The sequence below is a fragment of the Cyphomyrmex costatus genome, unplaced genomic scaffold (assembly GCF_001594065.2).
Source record: "Cyphomyrmex costatus isolate MS0001 unplaced genomic scaffold, Ccosl1.0 scaffold413, whole genome shotgun sequence".
Taxonomy (NCBI): Eukaryota; Metazoa; Arthropoda; class Insecta; order Hymenoptera; family Formicidae; genus Cyphomyrmex; species Cyphomyrmex costatus.
Window position 1 is genome coordinate 1 of NW_017278351.1, and position 24,669 is coordinate 24,669.

A 24,669-nucleotide genomic window follows, 5' to 3' on the forward strand; every position below is an offset into this window, starting at 1 on the left:
TAAATAGGGAAATATAAGTCCTTATTCCGTTTCACACACGATGCGCAAGATGTATAATTTTATTCTTGTCATTTACCGAATACTAAAGGAAGATGAAATGGTACATCATTCGCATCATACGTGAAACGAAACCATCCATAGATATCGTACAATACTTGATAATTGGAAAGAAGGAACTAAAATTGAATAAAACTTTAAATTTTATTCAATTATCAGCATTCTGTTCCAATTGGCAAATATGAAGATAATATGAATTAATAGTTTTACATTTTTTATTGTATTTTCAGCAAATCTTTATCGAGATTTAATTTAACAATGTAAAATATTACACAGATATTACTTATGTAACGCATTAATGTTGTAATTGTAATTCAATTTTATTGTAAATAAATGTTTATAGTATTGGATGTGTAATGTAAAATTTATGTAAAAACTATGTCCAGATAAATGCCATCAAATTAATTTTTGTAATTTGTACAATTATACTAATAAATTATACATTAATTAGACTATTAAAGTGATATATATCGGATTTTTGAATATCCTGAATTTAATAGCATTTATCTTGGCTCAGTACACCAATTTGTTGAGTTACTGTAAATTATACGAAATCGGCGAAACGTATAACAACAAGAGATTTTGACACATATGTAATTTTAACTCTTTTTTAATTTGAATTTCAAAAAGTCAACAATTTTAAGTTACTTCTAATTTTGGTGAAAAATAATCGACATATATTTTGCATTTAGTATATAGATTTATTTTTATTAAATAAAATGTAGTACAAGTTTGAGCTTTGATTGAGACAATGGTTAAATATTAACTTCTCACTTGTAAAATTTTCGACAAGTATATTTTTAACATTACAAAATTATAAAAATATATTATCATTGGTGATTAATTTTTTTATATGTAAGGGTCTCATTATTGTATCTCCGTCAGATAATTGTCAGTAAATGCCTGGTTCATATACTGATGGAAAATCGAAATTATTTTCATAATGAAGCATTATTCTTCGTTGTTTTCTGTAAAATCTATTTGCGAAGTGTAGTTGGTTCCGTTGGAGATTCTTGTTACAAAATCGGAATTAATCCTGAAGGTTCTATAAGCAGTTCTCGCGCAGAAATAATTTTGTCAATGAGTCAATTACAATTATATTATCTACGATATGTATTTTAAAATTAAGTTACGAATTAATTTAGTGGTATAATTTAGAAAACAATTTTCTTCGCTTTCTTAATTTTACTAAATGTTCTCCTATTAGTAATAATGCTAGTAACAATACTGTCTTAATGACAATAAAACTTTAGTATCTTATAGATATATAATAATATATTTGTTTATACATTCAAATTTCATACAAATGATTTACTTCAATTTTTTTTACTTATGTTTTAATAAAAATGTAGTTACGAATGTATATATTAAATGCTCTAACAGTTAACTGTTTTAAAAATTATTTTCAGGTATTGGACATCCCGCTATTCTAGGATATTAATTAATTAATTAATTGCAGCTTCTCTAATATGTTTATATATCTATATTTATAATAAAATGCATGCACGTATTATAAGATTATATTTAACAAATTTTGATTTTTGTGTCAACTTAGATAAACCAAAATGTTTTGTACTCTTTCAACAATGGTATCATGAATACATGAATTTGATTAAAAAAGTGTGGATACAGAAAATTCGAGATAAGTCGAATGGGTACCCTCATATTAGCGGGATTATAATAATTAAAATGTTTAGCCTGAAATATATGCAGGAAATATTGTCACATTTTATATAATAATTATTTCAATATAAAATAATAGAAAATAATTCTTTAAAATCCCACTATTATTGGGTTCGGCTCATCTCGAACAGTTGGTACCCGAGACACTTTGTATCCACACATATAAGAGATTACAGTAATACGTGTATTTTATTATTATTAAATATATTCCTTCGTAACTACTATTCAACAAGGAAATCATTCTATCCATTCATTTTCAATAAAAGATTACAATTTTTAGTAATGGCAGAACATATATTTTCTTGCATACAAATTTTAATATAATGTTAAAGATGCGATAAAAATGGTAATTGTAATTGACACGCTGCTAAAATTATCACATAAACGGTCAGGAAAATTCGAGATTCACACACCTGTAACAAAATCTCATAACAAGACCGTCGCTGTTTGACGGATTGCTTAACTTTTCTTTGCGAATAGATTTTATGAATTTGACGTAGAAACGGAATGTATTAAATTCGCTCCCTACTATGAAGATTTTTCTTTTTTGTATCGGATATTAACCAGCGCGCATCACAAGATAAATATATTAAATTTTATTAGATTTTATACTTAATAAATTTTATAATAAGTCAAGAGTTATAAAAACAAATACGATTCAATTACTGCTAATGTTTAATTAATTTCATTTATAAGTATTTTCTAGAAACTATACATTTAATAAAATTATGTGTTCTTATACGTATTTTCGACGTTTTCGTATAATCCCACTTTATTATATTATATAATGTAATTTTTTAATTATGTTCTCTCTTAATATGATTTTTCATGTATTTTGAACAGCATTTATATTGTATATATTATCTATGATTGTAAATATTATTATTATTATATATTGTCACTGTTATTGTAATATACACATAATTATTGTACATATTATAATTATTATATTATTAAATTGAATAAAGAATTATATCCAAAAATAGCATTAAATATTATATTTAAAATGTATATAAAAAATAAAAAAAAATAAAAAATATATATAAAAATATAAAACAACAAATATACTTATAAGTAAAAACAGGCTGTTGTTACATTTACGATGGTCCGTTTTTTACGAGTAAGTATAATTTATAAAGAAAAGAGGACCGCCGATAAAATCGACGGGGGTGGTGGAGGGCCTCTCTAGCTCGTTTTTGCTAAATAAAACCTTAAACTGTCACACAATATATGATTGGAAAAGTTTTAAATGTATTCAAGATCTCTATGTACTAATTACTAATAACTATACATATATTTAGTAAGAACGGGCTAAGTTAACATAAAAAAAACAACTTCCTAATTATTCAACTTCCATTTTTATACAGACACGTATTAACAGACAAAATTCGTGAAATTAATTTGTTTGAATATTTGATTTCAAGTTTCTTAAAAGTCAGCAATTTTGATTACTCTATTAGAAGATATACAAAATTCAAAAATTTATTTTTGAGAACTCATTAATAAACTTTGTATTAGTATTTCTCTGATTTCTCATACATATACGTTTCTTTTCAAGAATAGATAATCTGAGAATCATTCTGTTCTGCAGCCATTGAAAAGCATTGTCGACCGATAAAATATCAGCCCCGTAAAGCATTAAGGTACGATTATCGAAAAGTCAATAGTTCACGAGTTATTAAACATTTTATGTCGATATGTACCAAAAGAATATGTAAAATATCTCGTAAACTATTGGTTTTTTTATATCTCTACCTTGATACTTTTATGTACAGAATAATTAGAGGAATCATATATAGTGAAAAAATTCATATAATTCCATTTAAAAAAATGAGGTCGACCTCGAAATCTCCGAAGCGCCTCCACCTAGAAAACTTTCGTAATAACAATATTTTCATATCTCTGAAAATAGCGGAGATATTTAAGGTGGCAAAGTTATTGCCCCACTCGGTATATACATATGCGGCGATCGCTGAGAAAACATTTTTAGTCGCTCGAAACAAGCGACCGAGCGAGAAGGACGGGACGTTCGTGACGTAGCGTCTCGCTGTCTCGCTCTCTCTCGATGCGTCAAAGGTTGCCGAACGAGAAAAGAACGAACGTATCGAGCTGTCGCGCTCACTCATACTGAGCAAATCTTCTTTATCCTGATTTAACACGGACCCGAACCACGTCCACTTTCGAAGATACGATTTTATCGACGAGACGGCGGTTCACGAAAATGGACGTGGTACGTAGTTCCCGCAAACGTTGGTGCCGCTAGTGTACGGGCAGTTAGAAGCATTACAAGAAAAAGGCCTCCATGGCCGCTCTCAGGTTTCTCTCTGATACAAATAACTAGAGCAGCTAGAAAGAAGCAGAGAGAAAGAGGAAATTAAGAACAAATGAGATAGAAGTTTAGATGGCGTTACTGGGGAACTTACTGATTTCGCGTATGCGCACTCGCACTCCATTTTGGGCTTCACTGTGTCCAGATTGTTATTAGAGGATCTCTAGACTGAACTAGGAATTCTGTCGCTTTCTACAAATATTAAACTTATACCATTCTCACTTGAAGTTTTAAAAGTGTAATCCAGTCACAAAAGACAAACCTACTGGAGGCGTGGAGCCATAAATTAAATAAGACAAAAAAAGAAGAAGAATTTGCAAACATCGAGGCGAACAATGTCATGGATAAATACTGATAATGCATTGCAAGATTTTGCAAATGTTTTGGTTTGCGGGAAATGGTATAATTACACTATTTGAAATTCTATTATAGTTGACAATGATATTAAGTTCCAACATACATTCTTTATAAAAAATGATAATTATTTAGAATACACCCTTCCTTAAATCTTAATAAAAATATTCTCGTTTTATTCAAAACGAAAGAATCTGTAAGAAAAATGCGACGGTCGACCTTGTCTGAGTTATTAAGCGTTGAAGTTGAGGACTTATGCAAAAAAAAAACCACGTCGAATAAGCCTAATTTTATCAAAATCGAAGGTAGTTACTGTATTCTGTATAATTATTAGTACTTCTAATTCCGCGTAAGATTCAAATTTCCTTACATATCGATAATTATAATTTGATGTTTTTTTTTTATAAACTTCTGTACTTCAAAGATCAATAAAAAGGCTTTATAATACTATCCTCATAGTACTTACTTGAGTGTTTTCAAAGCAGTGATATTTTGTGTTTCTGAAGCAGTACTTTTATGTTTTTAAATTGTGTTTTTGTAGCACGAAAGTAAAAGTACGTACACGTAGCGCTTATATCGAGTGACAGATATTTGATTTAACCTGTAAAGTTTCGAATTTATCTCGGTTCACAAGACCGACTGCCGCAGATTTTTTTTACAAATGTTTTTGTTTTGAATGAAAACGCATTGAATGAATATATTTTTATTAAGATTTAAGGGGGGAGATGGCATTCTAAATAATCAATATTTTTTTGCATGAAACGAAAGAATTTAGCAGAAAAAAAGCGTCAACATTTACCAGGAGCTTTCCAACAAGAGACACTGTAATAGTAATCATTTCATCTTTGTTTAACGTTGGCGAACAATAAGGATATAATGATTTGTTGTGTTGCACTGTGTTTTTTGCTGGATAGCTCCCTGTCTTAACTTGCAATGAAAACATACATAATGTGTGATGATGAATATGAAGTTAAATGAATTTATTAGACTCGTAGTCCTTCTTTCGCACCATTAATTATTATTGTTTTATGTATGCTTTATATAATATAATCACTATCTTTTTATATAGTGGGTTGAAACCAGTTTCTCCTGTAAGGCTCACAAATTGTGGACATTTCTTTTGTCGTAATTGTATCATATCTGCGACAAAATGTAATAAATGTGATGTACCAGTGCAGCCAAAGGAAATAAAACCTGATCATTTAGTATCCAGTCTTGTACATAATTGTGATGTTATTGCAGAAATTATTCATAAAAGGTTAGAAGTTTGCTAAATAAAACTATATAAATAACTGTATGAATAAATTCTTTTAGAGATTTATGGGAGAATGCTACAGATGCATTTAGTACATTATTGGATAATACAATATCTACAATATTTCATACACCAAAGAAGCAAAGTTATAGACGTACAAAGGATATAAATAAACTAAATCATAGAGGGGAAACACCATTACATATTGCATGCTTGAAGGTATAGAAATAAAATACTAATACTGTCTTTACTATATTCTTTTGATTTGTATAAAAATATAATTTGTAATAAGTACCTGAATTAAATCTCAAATGTATACTCTATATAACAGGGTTGGTAAAAAACATAGTTGATGTTTTAAACCTTGTTTCAAGCATATTTCTTTTAATACTAGGTATTTGACTTAATTTACAGTGTGTTCTGTTTTTTGCTTTTTACTTCATGTCTTTCTTCTTTTTTGTGACCATCTTAGCCCATATTCATAGTCAGACTTTATATTATACTTAAGGTTTCCTTATCTTTAGATGTTCAGTAGTTAATAAAATAATTTATAGAGCATCTGAACATAAACTTAAGGAGCCTTAAATATTATATATAGGCCTGTCTATGAATATGTATGGGTACTTACCAACTATCATGTTTTTCTCACATGTTTTTTTTCTTTCTGAAGTTCATCAACTTTTATTTTAGATCCATTATTAAAGATCCAAGCTAGACTGTTATAGGCTTCGTATTCATATTAGTTATGTTCCTACATTAACAGTCTTTAGTATTGAATATTGAATATTTTTTATTTTAGACAACAGAAAATAAAAAACTGAGTAAGAGAAAAAGGCAAAAAATAAAAAGTAGTGAAAAGTAAGTAAACAAAGAATACACTGTATAGATATGGTTTTAAAACATTTAAAACATTAAAAGTATGTTAAAAAACACGTTATATATTTTTAACATTTTCTTTTACCCTGTTATATACCAAAAAATAATTTTTGTTTCTCTAAGAAAGCTTTAGAAGACAATTATTTTATAGCAAAATGTTGAAGAAGTTAAACGTCTCTTGTTGATTGGTGCAAATCCTAATACAAAAGATCATGCTGATTGGACACCATTGGTAAAAAAAAGATTAATATGTGTTTTTTGTAAACTTGTCAAATTTAAATTATATTCTACATAATATTTCAGCAAGAAACGGTAAATTTTGGATATACTGAAATATGTAAATTGCTACTAGAGTGTGGAGCTTCGCCCGATGTAGCAGGTATTAAGAACCGAAGACCACTACACGACGCTGCTAAGTATAACAGAATTGAAGAAGCTAAGTTGTTGTTGCATTATAATGCAAACAGAAACCATCGTGATCAGTTTGGCAAAAAACCTATGTATGTACATGTTTTATCGTAGCCGCAAAGAATATTTACTAAAGATAACTTTATTGCATAATCTTTTAATGTGATTTTGCAGAGACTACTGTAAATCAGTGCAGATGCGACAACTTTTGATGGATTTACCAAAAACTTCGTCAGAAAGGATATCAGATCTTAATCAAACTCTAGATAGATCTATTTGTACATCTAACAAATTTGTGATTCTTGCATCAAATTTAAAACGTGAAAGTCAGCAGTTGCTTGGTCTCGTAGCCGCAAGACATAAATTCAAAATTTTAACAACGTATAGGTATAATTCGTTCTTTTGTATATTTTTTTATTGTATAGGTTTTTTAATCTACAGGAAATGCAAACGAGTACAATCAATTTTTTTTCAGACAATGTGTTACACATGTCATAGTAGAGGCAAATGAGCAAAATTGTACAACATTAACACTTGACGTCTTATTCTCAATTGTTTATGGAAGTTGGCTTCTCAATAGCGAGTGTAAGATAAAATATATTTATAATGATCTTTTATGCTATGAATTATTTGCTCAAATATATTGTATTACAATAACAATTATATTTATATACAGTAAAATTGTTATATCTAAATAAAAATTTAAGCAATATAAAATTAATATTTAGAAAAAATTAATATGTAAAGAAAATAACATTTAAAGGGATTCGACTAGCAGCAGATATGGACGAAATAACTAATATGGATCTCGAATTATTTGAAGTTAACGGTGCACCCACTGCTGGCATCCCGAGGAAAGCGAGACAGAATACAGAATGTCAAAATCCACGTTTATTCAATAACTGTTTCTTTTATTTTGCTTTGCAAGCAAATACAACTTATCATATTGCTACAGTACGATGTACAAAGGACGATCTGATAAGACTTGTAAAGGAAGGAGAAGGGACAGTACTTACTAGAAAACCAGATCCAGAAGATCTAAAAGATATGTCACAAGTAATACCTTTCCATATCGTGAATGATCTGTCTCATCCTTTACATAAGTGTACGCATTATATTATATATATGCCAGGTAAAAAGGTAGGTGAACCGCTTATTAAATATAATATGCCACATATCAAGAGTCTGCCATTAATATGGCTTATTGAATGCATCGAAAAATTTACTCTTGTCGATCCAGCTCATCTGGGATTGTAGTAAGAATTTTAATTATCTTACACAAGGATTAATCCAAAAGTAAATTTCCCTATTTTAGGAGAAATAAAAAGCAAGTTTAAAAATCTGAAAAAAATTTGTAGCTTATCACACTTTATGTTTCAAAAATCGACATTTTTTTCTATGTATTTGTTGCATCGTGAACAAAGTTTTTACACTTTTATTGTATTGTGGCGTCTCTACTTTTTACGAACGATCTATGCGCATGGTATACCATGGATCAATCTAAAAATAATCCCTATTTTTTCACTTGAGAAATGATCCAGAGATACTTTTTACAGAATACTTTAATTTTTTTTAATTAGATTTTTTTAAATAATAAAACACAGTCACAGTCATAGATCAGATAAATTTATTATTTTATTTATAAATTGTAAGAAATAACAAAAGTATATCTTCTATAATAAAAAAAAACTTGTATAATAAAAAACTTTTTAATATTCTTACACAAATGTTTTCATTAATTATGCAGTATAAGCGATTATCCTCCAATGACCATGACTTTGACATATGTTGTCAAGGTCATGACTCCGAATAATCTTGAACAAATTTTAGCTCGTTCATTAAAAAGTTATTAACAAAAAGAAGTTTATCAATAAAACCTAACTTTTGAGCACAACTGCGTTCCAATGAAACAAATTCCCTGCTTTAACAGTACAACAAAATGATTTTTTATAATTTCTTATATAATTTTTGTGTCTTTAGAGCAGAGTTGTAAGATAATCAACGTGTTATTTCTTTAATTTACGACGTCACAATTTAATATGGTTAAAGTGATTACTCAGGAGCCTTAAAATACTTTGAAAAAAAATTTTTTTAATTATATTTATATAATACACACACACACACACACACACACACATTGCCGCAGAAAACAAATAGCATATACGTATTACATTTGATTACATATGACATAAATATCCCATATAGTGATATCGTAAAAATAATATTTCAAATCTGAAAATAACTTTTCATACTATGTTATAGTATTAACTCTATGAAGAAAAATTTAATCATTGAAATAACCTAAATTTTATAATTATCTAATGTTCTCATTTTTATAATGTCATAAGTAATCATAAAATTGTTTTAAATTTTCATTAAATTTATTTGTGCATATTGTGATCCTCATACAAGTCCATCTGAAATGTTTCTTTTATTTTGCTTTGCAAGTAAATACGCAACTTATCATATTAGTAACGTACGATTCATGAAGGATGACTTGATAAGACTTGTAAAGGAAAGAGTACATGTATAGAGAATCAAATTCAAAAGATCTAGAAGATATATAATTAACAAGTGATCTTTCCACACCGTAAATGATCTGTTTTATATCCTTTGTATATGTGTACACAATAACTGCGTTCAGCAGACTTAAATTGAGTCGCTATTATTTTTTTAAATTATTCTATAGAATTTTAGATCTAGAAGAATACATCAATAGCAGCGAGCGCTCACTCAACTATTGAGTCCTCTGATTGTGTCCGTTATATATTTATTAGGTAAAACAAATAAGTGAACTGCCAATACAATATGCTTTTTGTTAGTTTGTGATTACTGTATAGCTAACTAATTCATTGCATCGAAAAACTCTTATCGATCTGTCTTACTTAAGGTTCTTATAAGTGTTCAAATTACTATACAATAATATATATTACTATATAAAACACGTACATATTCTTACTTATAAAATATATTCTATTTTATATTCAATAATGTTCATTGATATTTAAGGGGTAAAAATTCTACATATTTTTCTATTATTATAATATCATATGTTCAACATTTTTTTAAGTTTGTTTTCTATTCATTCTAGATATGCTATTTAAGATATTATCGAATAAGGCTTTATAAATGTTTAGATACATGATTAATGTTATTTGAAAAAGAGAAAGAGAGTCAAACAAGAATTCATTTATACATAAAATATGAAATTATCGATAAAGGATTTATTTTTGAATATAAGCTAAATATATTATAACATGAGTGCTGCTTTTAATTTATGTATCTCTTCCAATTATCTTTTCCTAGTGGCACAAGATAGTTTTAGCTGATGGATGCTTAAGCATTAATTTAATAATTATTACGTCTAGATAGTTATTACGGAATCTTATCAGAAATTTATGCTATAGTTGTAGAACGATGCCACCTTGTGCAATGTGCGATCATTTCTGGAGGAAAATATCGAACGGTATCTCGTACATTTACGGGTAAAGTACCGCTAGTCGCACACGGGCACGCCGCATACGCGTTTTGTATGTGCGTGCGTACACACACGTGCATGCGCCGGGCGTGGATATTTATACCAACACAAGCGCACACGATACACAACATATGTAGAAAGGAAAGAGGGAATGACGGAAGAGAGTAGCTAGAAAGGAGAACAGGATGGAAAAGGAAAGAGGAAGAAGAGCGTATAACAAGGAAAATAGAAAAAAAAGTGAGATTTGGTCGCGCGGAAGAGAACGGAAAAATCAGAGGGGACGTGAACTGGGACTATGGTGTCTCTCATATACTCGTACACAATGTATTCAAAAGAGACATCCAAATGATCAGTTCATAGTACCGAGGAAGAAACGAAGAATGCACAGAAGAGAGCAGGAACGGTTGTCCGATCAATCAATGTTAAATCTTCCTATACAGATTCAAATGAATGAAATTATTTATATCATGATGAAAAATTGAAGAGGACGTCTTGTATTGCATTTAAAATCGCACATTTAAATTTCTCACAAGTACGCAGTCTTTGCTTTATAATAATAATGTATAAAACACTCTTACAAATTCAAGTAAATGTTTTATATATAACAAAAAATTAATTTAAAAAGTTTTATCGAAAAATAACATTTATTTGTATAACATTTAATATTTTGTTAAATATTTTACTAGTTTTCTTTTGGCATTTATTATCGTCTTTTCTACAAAAATACATTAAATTAAGACTGAGCTTTTATACTTCTGATCAAAAGCTGTAGTTCAGAATTCCGCAAATAGTGTACTAATTAGTTGATTAACTGAGATATTGATTAAATCTTTCTTTTCTATACGTTACTTATTCCGTAAGTGGTAACCTAAATCGTTGATCTCATCGCAATGCTTTGTAGGAGTGAAAAAAGCAACAAAAGTCGCAGCTAGCACCGCCCCTGTCAACAAACCCTATCCCCTCCGGATAACATTTACAAAGCCGGTCAATCATCGTTCTATCTCATTTCTTCCTTTCTTTTTCTTTCTCCTTGTTTCTTTTATCTTCATGGGCCTTCCACTGGTGTTGGAAGTGGGGATCCACACACTCTGACCCACAAGTAGGCCCTGATCTCTACCCAGTCAGTGTCGTTCAAACGAGCCGAAGCGAATGATGTGGGTCTGCATGGCGCAACATTGTAAACGTCGTTGAACTCTCTCGTCAGTGAAGAGAAATAGTTTGACGCGCACGTGATCGGGACCGCACAAACGAAACAGTGCATCAATCTTAACAATTTCTTTCTCTCTTTTTCTTTCTCTTGTTCTTTCTTCACTGTTTTCCTGATTAAGAAACAAACGAAGACAGCTACAGGGAGGCTGAAGATGATATTAAGAGCTGTCCCCGAGGGCATCGTCCTTCTACTCGCACTCATCGGGTTAGTTAATGGGCAGGATGATGATTCTTTAGCCGGTACCTTTCTGTCAGGTAAGAATTCTCGATTGGCCGATATTTTCTATTAATGTAGATTAACTTTAATCTCGATTTAACCTTTTTATTTTATCTTTTTTTAATTCTTAGAACTAGAAGAAGATAAAAAGAGTAATTTAAATCGAGAATAAATCTAGGGTTAATTAATTGTATAAAAAACAAACATGTGAAACAAAAATACTTTGTCATTTTCATTCAAAGTTTGTAGCGGCGGAAATTTATCAGAAAACGATAAAATTTGTGATTTGATTCAATATTTCCTATGAATTCATATAATTGAAGAACTGTTGTTTGAAGTCTTATCAATAGTCTATTATAATATATATATTAGATGTATTACTGGAGAGATTTGATAAAACCAACAAAAAGAATGTAACATACTAATTGATAGAATGATATTGGAGCAACACGAAATTAATGAAGATATTCTTAAAACTTGCAACAAGGAAGTTTTATGTAGAGATTTATGATCTTATCTCTAACAGTTTATAATCATAAATTGAATGATTGAAAACTGGAGATATAAACAATAATATGTTTACCACCGTTACGTTCAATAAAATTACGGTACTATTGGCATTGCGCCCGATGAGAAATGCTTTGATGTGATAATTATATGGATGTTTTATTGGCTTATATCATCCGTAAGTATCTCTTTATTGTTACACTTACGTGAAATTTTTTTATTTTATCGTATTTCTTAAAAAAACTTGTCATAAATATACACGATTCTCATTATAAATAATTATAAATTTCAATACCACTTATATACATATATTATAATTTTATATATATATAAAAGAATTCTTCCCCCATCATGTGTTGCGAAATTTTCGTTGCAATTGTATCATTCAATAGAGTAAAGTTTCAGCTTTAAAAATTTATTTTTTAAAAAGGACTTTCTCCAATCCAATATATATATGTATATTGGATTGGAGAAAAAGTTCTGCGGTTTTTATTAAATCTAAACTATAACATATACAAAATCTTCGTCAAAAATGAACAAAATTTAAAAAAAAAGGTTTTAAAGCTTTTAAAATTCCTACTTTCAAAACGTTTTTATAATTTTTTTCATGTAAACTTGTAATTTTTATATATAGAAAATTACAAGTTGAAAAAAAAGGAATTTTTTTTTCTCGCTCTGTTATAATGTACCAAAAAAGAATTTGCGAAAGTTTTCGACTAACGTGAAAGCTTCGTGTTTTCCTAAAAATCTATTTTTTTTTAAATATTCTTACGATTTTTTGTCTCTAAATTATTCGCGAATTAAGTAAAGAAACATTTTGATTTTAATTGCTTATTATTTCGTTAAAAATTATATTGTACTGCAATAAAAAAATCAGATTCTTAAAGTTGAAACCTTACTCTAATATTGAATAGTATAATCGCTAATTTTTTAAATGTACATTATACAATCTTGAGATAATAAAATACCATAGTACTTTTTTTCTAACCCTATATATGTAATATTAAATCTTATAGAACCGTAAGAATTTAAACCAGTGAAAGACAGATGAGAACAGGCCGTAAAACGGTCAAGCCGAATCTTGGGTGCTTCTATATAATTGCGTATGAATTTATATATACTACTTATGTAGATTTTTAATTACGCATCGAATTTTTTTCAGAATATTCTTTGCAATAGTCAGTGTATGTACGAATAAAGTCTATTTTGCAAGCGACGCGAATAAACAATATTAAATCTTATAGGACCGTGAGAACTTAAACCAATGAAAGACCGATGAGAACAGGCCGTAACGGTCAAGCTGGATCTTGAATGCTTTTATATAATTGCGTGTGAATTTATGTACTACGTATGTAGATTTTTAATCGCGCGCCGAATATTTTTTAGTATATATTTATTATTAAAAAATATTTTTTACTGAAAAAGATTCGGCAAGATTCCGGAATGATCTACATATTAACACTGTGCCAGTACTATTTAACTACTTTTTTGAGTACTTTTGCACGTGCGTGTACACGTGCGCAATGAGTATAGTATGTATGAGCAATATATCGCGTTGTTAAAATAAGCTATTTGAAATGAAATGTGTGTTTAAGTCAGAACTTTGCAGTTTTATTAAATCGCATAAAATCGAGTTGGTCTCTTCTTGCCTGATTTTTAGTGATTCGGCGCGATTTTTGTGTATGCGATGTAATATACAGCGTAATATACACGTAATATACAGCCGACAAAAAGTTATCCGGTGGCAGCAGCGGCTTCAAGAAATAGAAATTCGCGTGGCGCCGACGGCATACGCGTTTATAAGTAGAATCTGGAAGGATGGACTGTGTTCCACTTTTAGGAGTTGTGCAGCGCTATGCGGATGATGGTCAATTCACTGGCAGTAACAAGACCGTTGCTGATATAAACTTAAAAACTAGGAAGCGATGCGTCTATGTTCTAGGATGGATTTTTTTTACCTTTTACTCAATTTATTTATTATTCACAAAGTCGATCCTCCGGTCAACCTGATTTTTCGCTACCGTTATTATAATAAACAAAATTAGCCATTGCCGATATATTTTAATGTTTTCTGTTTAATATTACTTACATCAAGATTTTTTATAAATCCAATGTATTGTCTTGAATTATTAAGAAGATATCGCGCTTCTCTGTAATTTAGAAAACTTTTAAAAGCCAGAGTTTTAAATTATTTGGTATCAACAACAACTATACACAAGTTAGATTTTATTTTTTCAATAATATTTTATATTGATTTCCCTATTTCAACCCACAAGTTACAATAGCTTTAATTCCTCTTTAAAAATTATTATGTCACAAGAAAACAACTGTTTATGACCAATATATTTACCTGTGATGAAAATATATGAAATCGGTCAATCTTTATAGATTTGAATGTGTTGAATTCGAATATGAAATTTAAAATTCTCCAAACTGTAGGGAACTTTTTTAAATTTTTTCTGCTTTGCAATTAATTAATACGAACTTAGCTTGAGAAAAGCTCATAACGCTATGCCTTATGGCATAGCTGCAGAGTATGTAGGGTCATAGCTATAATATAGAGGGCTCATAGCTAAGAGGAAAACTTATAAAAATCCAGACTAATACATGACAAATATACTGACATATGACTTAACAAGACGGATTAGATTTTACAAAATATATTAATTATAAGAGATACACCCAATTTAGTACGCCGATCTCAGTAAGGCGACCAACGCTGAAGATAAAAATGAATAAAGAAATCTGTAATTTCATATTTTTTCCAGCTTTGAACACAATATAGACCAGGGGAAAATACTAGTATGAATATTTAAATCGTGGAGAAGAAATTTTTATTCTGCGAAACTACTACGAAGAAATTATAGACAGGAATGAAAATGTCAAAAACGTTAATTTTATCGATAATACAGACGGCTTCAGTATTCCCTTAAATTATCGATTAAAGGGGATGCTGGAACTGCAGTGTTGCTAGCGGGGACGCGTTTTCTTGCGTCAAATATCAAGTTCATAAGAATACGGGTACCTTTAGAACCTCCAGATAAATTTTATAGAAAGATTAATTATTATTAGACTTATTATTAGACTTATAATAAGTTAAAAAAAATGTAATTAAAATGTAATAAAGAAATTATAAATATAAAAAACATGTCCCCGCTAGCAACACTGGCTGAATTTGATCGAGATCGATATTATAGACATTTTTAGTTCCAAATTCGATAATAGTGACATCTATCATTCATTTCTTATATATATCCCTTATAGAAATTTAATTAACACTAATACTGGTCAATTAATCACTTATTTCCAGTATTAAAAGTATTGTTAACAGTATTTTTAATACTGAAAATAAATGATTAATTAGCCAGTATTAGTGTTAAATTTCTATAAGGGATTATGTCATATATCGTTGTATCTTACGCATTCATCTGTCCTTATCTAATATATGCAATGCCATCTCTCGTAAAATCGAGTAACTACTGTCAGGCGTAATCTTAGAACATGTATGTTCTAAGGGCGTAATTCTTGGTTTGTTATCATGTTGAGTCTTCATTGAGTAAATAAAAAAATATACGTAATTTTGTAACTCAATAAAAATCTCTTTTTTAGAACTTTTAGTCTCAGTTTTGTAAACTCAGTATTGTTTGTTCATGTAATATGCTGGGGGTTGAACTGTCGTTTGGTCCATACGAGCTGTAAAACTTTTGTATTAAGGAAACATTTACGTCAGGTGACAGCTCTACGAGTTGAAAAAAGTATTTTAACTTTTTTCCGATTCTAGTACACAATCCATTAGCACTCTCATCCAATTTTACTTCAATCCTGTAAAAGGATTTTTGACTCCGTTCAGTAAATTCAAATATTTTTATCAAACTGCAATATCAAACTCCCCACAATTTGGTCGCTTCAGTATCCCTTTAAGCATATAATACAACTCGATTAGTTCAGTCATCGTTATATTGAGATCTAGTATAATCTCAGTCCCCCGCAATTCGCAGTTCGCGTAAAGTACACGGTCGTGTCGCTGCGCTTGCCTTATCCCGTAAAAGGATTTTTATCCCATTCAGAGTCAATTTAGAGATTATTATATGACTGCAATGTCTCGATAATTTGATCACTCTAGCTTGTTTTATACAACTTATAAAAAAATTACTTTGGCGCACAGTTAAATGATTACACGTACGCGCGCGCACACACATTACACACACACACACACACACACACACACACATAAAATAGAATAATAATTCACATAGAATTATTTAAGCACTAAAAATCGTGCTTCGCACGATTATTATGAGTTTTATTTTCTATTAATTGTTTATTCGCTTGCTTATTAATTTATATTTATTTGTTTTTTAAATACGCGTATATTCCATGTGTTATGTAATACATATAAGTATAACGGTTATTTACAGTTTATATACAAAAATACTAATAACACGTATAAGGAGAAATAATTAAGAGAAATATAATTTAAAAAGAAAATACTCTCAATTTAAAAAAATTCAAGACAGTATAACGTAAAATTAATTGAAATTGTTTATAAAATTAAGCTTTAGGTATAAGAAAGGTTTATTAGTATCTATTATCTATATTCTTAAAAGAGACTCTTTTAATATACTTTTAATATACTCTTTTAATTAATATACTTACAATTAGCTACGGAAGTGAGAAATACATATTAATCTCTTTCTACATTTGTTTATATCCACATAAATCATTCTTCAGTAGTCAAATAGTTGAGACATATTCTCTAACGGTTTTACATAACATCGATCGGTGAAATGTATAATTTGACATAAACTCTTCGGTTCCACGAAGAAGAATCCCAATAACAGTGAGTTAATTCCTCGGTCGTTAACTTGATTCTCACGTTTGTCAAGTTCAAGCTCGTGGTCATCCTTGACCACTTTTATAAATGTGGTCTTGCCAGTGAAATTACATATGCAGGAATGCGTTCGTCGATGGTGCCGTGACTGCGCCTGTAAACGATGTACAGTTACAATTAACAGCAGCAGCAGTGACAGTAATTTTATTAGAGGCTTCTCTCTAATCTCGCTGCTACGAGCTATATGAGGTAACACTGTCCGGGACACCTAGCTCGCGACTCACACACCTGAATCGATTAAAAATTGTCTCTATTGGAGAACCTATTCCGGGTATAAGATTCCTGACTCAGAATTTGGGACCATTATTCTTTCCATCGTCACCATCACATTGTGTCTTCGTGACTTTTACAATGAATAACTCCACTTAATATCTTCGCTTATCTCTTCCTAATTCTTTTAAAATTCCTAAAGTAATGCGATGTGATATATATGTTCGTACATAAAAAAATGTATTAAAAACATTAGTTAATTAACTCTTATAATTGAACAAAATCTTACTAATAATCACATCGTACTGTTATTTTAACAAAGTATTATGTATTATATTTCATTATTATCTACTGTTATTGAAATTAAAAGATTATTTTGAATTAGGCTACTTATTAGCTATAATCTACCTATATGTTATGTTTTTTCTCCGTGTATTAATGTTGAAAAGAAATTCAGAATGAGTCATATAATGCGAGTTTTTGCTTAAATTATACTAGGCAAATTTAAAAAGACAAACTTTATATAAAAGTATATTACAAAATTTTTAAGTTATGTATTCTGAAACACAGTAGCAAAATTGTTCTTATATTCTGTAGAAAAGATTTGTTAAAAAAAATAACCAAACGTTTTTTTTTTATTTTTATTATTTAACATACAGCTTATTCTTTTTGTCTCCTTCAAAGTATTCCCCTCCTCTATTCACACACTTGTCCGGTTTCCACTTTAACATGCAGAAAACTTTTTTTGAAATATCCTTCAATGCCAATGACGAATTCTTTTTAATGTCATCAATGGTGTCGAAACGGTGTCCTTTCAGCACTGATTTTAATTTTGGAAACAAGAAAAACTCATAGGGAACAAGGTCTGGGGGAGGACAGTTATCTGATATTTGGCACAAAACTTGCGAATTTTGACAAGGCTGAGTGGATAGCTCCTGTAAATCGAACATCGAGAAAATCGCCACAAACACTAAAACACGTTGCACTCAAATAACAATAACTTTGAAACTAAACGAGATGTAAACAATGTGAAAAAGCCCGGTTGCTTTTGGAAGATTACGATAAGTTTCTTTATATTAGTTTTTAAAAACTTATTAAGCCTTATTACAAACAATTATGATAATTATGTATAGTACTGCCAACCGCACGTCGCTAGGACGCTCCGTTGTCGCGTGTAATTTAAAAAGTCCGGTTATTTTTTTTAACAAACCTCGTATATGAAGAATTTAAATTAAACGAATTTTGTTTTGTTGTTTTAATAGATCAAGATGTATAAGAGTGGTTTTTTTTATGTGTATATGCAGGTTTTTTAAATTCTCTAACGAGTACTGCGAAGATCGCCGACTGTCCAGGAGTATGTATGCACACGTTGGCGACGTTTATGTGCGACGACGTTCTCGAGGACGTGCAGTGTCCCACGACAAGTATGCGATGTTGCCTGCCAGATCCGATAAATAGTACCGGTTCGTCTGAGAACGCAATTGACGATGATGAGGAGCCGTCAACTTCGACCGTGTCTACGACGATTCTCAAGACCATGACGATTTCTACGACACCTCCGACAACTACGACACTCAGCACATCAACTTCCTTCACCTCGGCAAAAACTACACCGGTACGTTTAGCAGATTTGGTATTAGAGAAAATAAGCTAGATCGTGAAAACACTGCTTTAGAAAGTTATTACTAGAAAGCATATATATATATATATACAAGGTGTTTCTTCCCTGCCTGTACGTGAAAGAGACGTGCTATTTTGGTTGCAAAGTTGCAGATATAAAACGTTTCTTGCACGTCGCTTCGACGTAACATACCAAATAATTTGATTTAATTAATCAATTAAATTATTATTGAATTTTTTTGTTTCATATTTCTATAGCTCTATATACAGCATTCGAGTTCTGCTAATACACCATGTTCATGCTTAATTTTCAAAGTGTTCCCTATCGATCCCAAACTTTTTATTAATATTATTATATTCAGGAAATCAAAATCTATAAAAAAAAAAAAACGCTATTCCTTTTACTTACACCTTTATGGGCAAAAATCGGTCTTTTTTTAACATCTTTTTTCAGTGACATAGATCTATTATTCTGTGTTTGGTGTTCATTTGAATCGATCAAGTTTCGTGGTTTGTATATAAATTTACATTACAAAGTCCAAATTTAAAAAAGGGGTTATAGAAGCACTTTATAGCGTAAATCAAACCATTTTACAGTCACACTACACGAAATTCTCTCTAATTCATTTTTTACAAATCATGAAATTTGATCGATTCAAACACAGAATAATAGATTTTTGAAATTTGGTGTGTGATCCTCCAAAAGTCTCTGAATACTAAAAATAATATCGACAAGTACTGGTGGTACTAATATTTTAGACTTTATACATGGACTTATCAATTTAAAGTAACTAATTTTATAGAGCTAAACGACACATAAAAAGATCTTTTGAAAACACTCCTTGTTTTTTTCGGAATAATGTACTAAAATTTATTCGGTGCGTTTGAAGTTGGACGCAACAATTCAACCTTGAAAATGTATATGGATAACTTTATATCTATTGAAAGATATAGTGCCCCATACATTCATGTATGCTGTACATATACATATAAAATTTTTAATTAAAAAATTTTTATTTTTATTTATTTACAAATACGTGAAAATGTGTTTTTTTTACATATATATTATGTAAAAAATTTTAAAAAATGTTTCTTTTGAAACGATATTTATTAATGTTTAATTATTATAAAAGATAAAATACGTTTAGAAAACGTACCTACATAAAGCCTATATATATATGTATATATATAACATGTGCTACCTGGGAAATGTTTAATGAATGACATTATATATGTAGATATCTATATTTTTTTGTATACAATTATATTAGAAGCATTATAAATTATATTTATATATTCTTTTTTTATTTTGTAGGAAAGTTATAACGAGACAAGTGAAAAGTCATCAAGTACGTAAACATTTTGCATAAAATATATATCTGTAATATGATACACTTGCGCGCATCTTTTTATCGTGTCATTATTTAATTATTACTTTGATATTTATTTAAACATCATTTAAAATAATTTCTTTATCTTTTTACTTATAAAAATTACAAATTTATCAGTTGAAATATTTGAGAAATATCTACAAATTGATTTATCAAACAACATTTAAACTCAGTAATTGAATGAATTAAAAGTAATTAAAGAAAAACTTATAATATATAATTTTATATAATGGATACTTATATATATAAAAATAAATAATTGTTTATCCTATTATTTATAATTATAAAAAATATTTTGATATTAAGATCACCAGTTTCAGAAAGTCAGTAAAGAAATATCATTGTATACTATTATATTAGTGAGTTAAAATGATAATGGTAATTTTTAGTTAAAACTTGTTCGGGCATTTGCATGGCCGAGAGAATCGCCGATTATTGCGATGCCGTACTGGTAATAGACACCCTATGCAAGCCTGGTTATAAGTGCTGCGTATCCAGGGATGCCTTTGGGGAGTCTCCGCCACCTGAGCTTTTAGTAATCGACCGCCTAAACTCTTCTCGTATCGACGAGAAGAACAGCGGAACTACCAGCAAGGTCTCATCCCCGTTGACGACAACGCGACCGAACACGTCGTTATCGACAAGCGTTTCTGCAATTGCTACTGCGACGACAGTGGCAACGATGACAACGATAAGTGCGACCAGACAGCCATCGACAGCAGCAACAACGATAAGACCGAAGCCAATACCATTCAAGCCGTGCAAAGGAAGATGCACGAGCGGTCTCTCCGCTCTTTTCTGCGAGAACATTGACGGAGATGCGGATTGTCCTCCCGATGATTCCATATATACGGTTTGCTGCATCAGTGAACCGGAAAAAGCGGTAATGAGATTTAACATTTGATAGTACTTTAACGAATACTATCATTTATGAATGTGTCGATTTATTCCGAAAATATTATCTCAAAACTATTTAGAAGATCATTAAAAGTACTATAATTTGGCTAATCTTGCCAAAATGAAATTGTTCGCAACAGTGTAAATAAGTATATCATTTTTTTTTTTTTTTAGGAAACGACAACGACGATTCAGCCCTCCACAAAAGCTCCTCAACCGAAGCTACCAACGTGCCCTGGTTTTTGCCTATTAACCCTTATGGCAGCCTTTTGTGAGCGACCGAAAGTAATCATCATGAAAACTTCGACTTGTCAATCCGGTTACATCTGCTGCGATAATACAAAAAGTCTGTCGCAGGTAATTAACTCATGATTTACAATCAGTTCTCCTGTCGGAGTTTCGTTGGCCAATCTGTAAATATAGAAAAAATTCTACGCGAAAATAATGTAATATGTAAACAACAAAATATTTATTCATCTATAATATGTTTAGTAATCTTTTTGTTATTTTCTTGCGACGTTTCAGACTCCAAGACCAAAACCGAGACCTACTCCACGACCGCCAACAACAATATCATTACCACCGGACCCACGTCCGGACTGTCCTGGTTCCTGCATCGTATCTTACTTGTCATTTACCTGTTTTAGTAAGTACTCGTAAAAAGAATGCGTGCTTCATATGCGTGGATAGTACCTCATGTTTATTCATACGTGTATAGGAAACGCTGAGCTGACGAATCTGTTCAAGTGCAAGAAACAGGGACACCAGTGCTGTGCACCGAAATCTCTGATAAGAGAATTCCACGGTGGAAATTCTACGGAGCCGGTTCTAACCAACAGAAACGATACGTTTCACGTCACTTCGCAACCTTATACCACCCCACTCACCACGTCGTGTGAGTATCTAAGAATTGAAAAAAGTTTATCATTACTTTGTGAAATTATAAAACTACTGGAAATTGCGAAAATTGTCAGGATAAATTAATTTAAATTAAATTCAGTTCAAGTTAAAATTGATTAAATTTAAGTTACAGAATGATTCAAATTCAAACTGAAATTAGCTGATTCAAGTTCAAGTTAAAAGCTGATTAATGTTCAATTTAAAGTCGTTTAAATGTGTATCTGTATATATATGCTAAAGGATCATTAATTTTTCAGATGAGACAACGACGATTACCACCACCACTAGAAGTTCGGTGTACAGTAAATATGTTTGCGGTGTGAAGGGGACCTCACGCGGTCCTCTTCAGGCACGAAGTTTTGAAAGAGTCGCACGCGTTGTAGGTGGAGAAGACGCAGATGCCAATGAATGGTGTTGGCAGGTTGCCTTGATAAATTCCCTCAATCAATACCTGTGTGGAGGCGCACTAATAGGGACGCAATGGGTTCTTACTGCTGCGCATTGTGTTACAAAGTAAGCAAATGTTACACCTGTCTTCTGCTTCAGCGCGGAACAAATTTGAAAATGGAAAAAAGTAGGGAAAAAAACGCTTATTTCCAGCATCGTGAGAACCGGTGACGCAATCTACGTAAGGGTGGGCGATCATGACCTCACTCGTAAATATGGAAGCCCTGGTGCTCAGACCTTGCGCGTCGCAACAACATACATTCATCATAATCACAATAGTCAGACGCTCGATAATGATATCGCTTTACTGAAGCTTCATGGGCAAGCGGAACTGAAGGACGGAGTTTGTTTGGTTTGTTTGCCTGCACGAGGTGTTAGTCACACAGCTGGAAAAAGGTGTACAGTTACCGGTTATGGATACATGGGAGAAGGTAAATCGCATCTTCATACATCACTTGATACTGCATATTTCTTTCTTTAAAGAGTAAACATCGTGGTATGTGTATTTTCACTGCTTATGCAACAAGATACGGTAATGTTTTACAGCCGGTCCTATACCCCTTCGAGTACGTGAAGCGGAGATACCAATCGTTAGCGATGCCGAATGTATAAGGAAAGTGAACGCCGTGACCGAGAAAATTTTTATTCTACCAGCAAGCAGTTTCTGTGCCGGTGGGGAACAAGGAAATGATGCATGTCAGGTATCACTTTTCTATACAGAAAAATATTATCTGTGTATTTTTATAATAACGTATCAGAGCGTAATTGTCATAACAATTGGTGTAAAATTGTTTATCATAAATATTTTGTCTAACGTGAAACCAGTTAATTATATTTTTCGATGTTCAGGGCGATGGTGGAGGTCCTCTGGTATGTCAAGATGACGGATTTTATGAATTGGCCGGATTGGTGTCTTGGGGATTCGGTTGTGGTCGTCAAAATGTACCGGGTGTGTATGTAAAAGTCTCCTCGTACATCGGCTGGATAAATCAGATCATATCGGTGAATAACCTCTAGCATATCTCCTAGATATGATGATTGAATATGTCTAAGCTACGTACGTTTATTTATTGACGCAACATTGTAGTATTTTCACGCGCTTGATGATACATAGTGCACTATGCTACATATATGAAATGTAAGAAGCAAAAAGAACATAGACATATAGAGATAAGTTCAGAATTAGCTAAGAATTTAGATATATATATATATGTATTAGCATTACCACACAGAGGCCTGGTTTTTCATTATACATATATGGTTAACTTATGATTAGGTTTAACCTGATATTTTATCCAATAGGCTTCGTCTAGGATAAATGTCATGGGGTGAAAACTCATTGGGTGAAACATCAGGTTAAGCTTAATCACAAGTTAACCAAATAATGAAAAAATGGGTCAGAGAATGGAAAAGTTACTATTCTGTTACTTTTTTTATAATAACAGTTTGATAATAATATTGTAATTTTTATGATATTATTATATTATATATTATATATAATATATGATATAATAACTAATTAAACACTGACATGTGTTAAGGTTAGGAAAATCACTTTAAAAGATAATAACTGCACCATTACGCGTTTATTTACTGAAAAAAGTAAATTGTATCAAATAACGAGAGAGTAACTTAATTTACTTCGTTATAAGTATAATGACTAAAAAGTAACGAGTTATAAATATCGAATTAATTTTTTCAATAATGAGTTACTTTTCTGACTCGTTATAAGTAATAATCGAATGACTTTCCAACTCGATGTTACCGTTGCGGTCATAAAAAGATTCGTCACTGTTAAATCGTTATTCTAACAAAGTAACGATAAGGAAAGTAACGGCGTTATAAATAATTCGTTAAAAAATATTATAAGAAATACAGGGCAAAATACTCAGAGAATGGAAGTAATAAAGTAATTGCAGTTACTTTCATTCTCTGGGCAA

At 30.8% G+C, this 24,669-nt stretch overlaps 2 protein-coding genes across 2 annotated transcripts; both read left to right on the forward strand.

Moving 5' to 3' along the window:
* The first annotated feature begins 4,201 nt into the window (after positions 1-4,201).
* LOC108777182 (BRCA1-associated RING domain protein 1) lies at positions 4,202-8,564 on the forward strand. The gene is made up of 8 exons (XM_018544000.1): positions 4,202-4,469; positions 5,493-5,681; positions 5,738-5,897; positions 6,706-6,786; positions 6,858-7,054; positions 7,137-7,349; positions 7,438-7,547; positions 7,726-8,564. Exons 1-8 carry the CDS (start codon positions 4,405-4,407, stop codon positions 8,217-8,219), a joined length of 1,509 nt encoding a protein of 502 aa, XP_018399502.1. The 5' UTR covers positions 4,202-4,404; the 3' UTR covers positions 8,220-8,564.
* A 10,414-nt stretch (positions 8,565-18,978) lies between these two features.
* On the forward strand, positions 18,979-23,793 carry mas (trypsin-like serine protease domain-containing protein masquerade). The gene is made up of 10 exons (XM_018543972.1): positions 18,979-19,089; positions 20,410-20,443; positions 20,875-21,368; positions 21,557-21,739; positions 21,908-22,028; positions 22,101-22,277; positions 22,540-22,795; positions 22,883-23,160; positions 23,276-23,430; positions 23,579-23,793. Exons 1-10 carry the CDS (start codon positions 19,012-19,014, stop codon positions 23,744-23,746), a joined length of 1,944 nt encoding a protein of 647 aa, XP_018399474.1. The 5' UTR covers positions 18,979-19,011; the 3' UTR covers positions 23,747-23,793.
* The last annotated feature ends 876 nt before the right edge of the window (positions 23,794-24,669 follow it).

Excerpts from the sequence above, each read along its gene's own strand:
- LOC108777182 (XM_018544000.1), top strand. The coding sequence starts at position 4,405 with ATGTCATGGATAAATACTGATAATGCATTGCAAGATTTTGCAAATGTT. Across the intron at positions 7,350-7,437 it reads AAAATTTTAACAACGTATAG|ACAATGTGTTACACATGTCA; the intron begins GTATAATTCGTT and ends ATTTTTTTTCAG. Across the intron at positions 7,548-7,725 it reads TTGGCTTCTCAATAGCGAGT|GGATTCGACTAGCAGCAGAT; the intron begins GTAAGATAAAAT and ends TAACATTTAAAG.
- mas (XM_018543972.1), top strand. The coding sequence starts at position 19,012 with ATGACGATTTCTACGACACCTCCGACAACTACGACACTCAGCACATCA. Across the intron at positions 19,090-20,409 it reads CCTCGGCAAAAACTACACCG|GAAAGTTATAACGAGACAAG; the intron begins GTACGTTTAGCA and ends TTTATTTTGTAG. Across the intron at positions 21,740-21,907 it reads ATACAAAAAGTCTGTCGCAG|ACTCCAAGACCAAAACCGAG; the intron begins GTAATTAACTCA and ends GCGACGTTTCAG.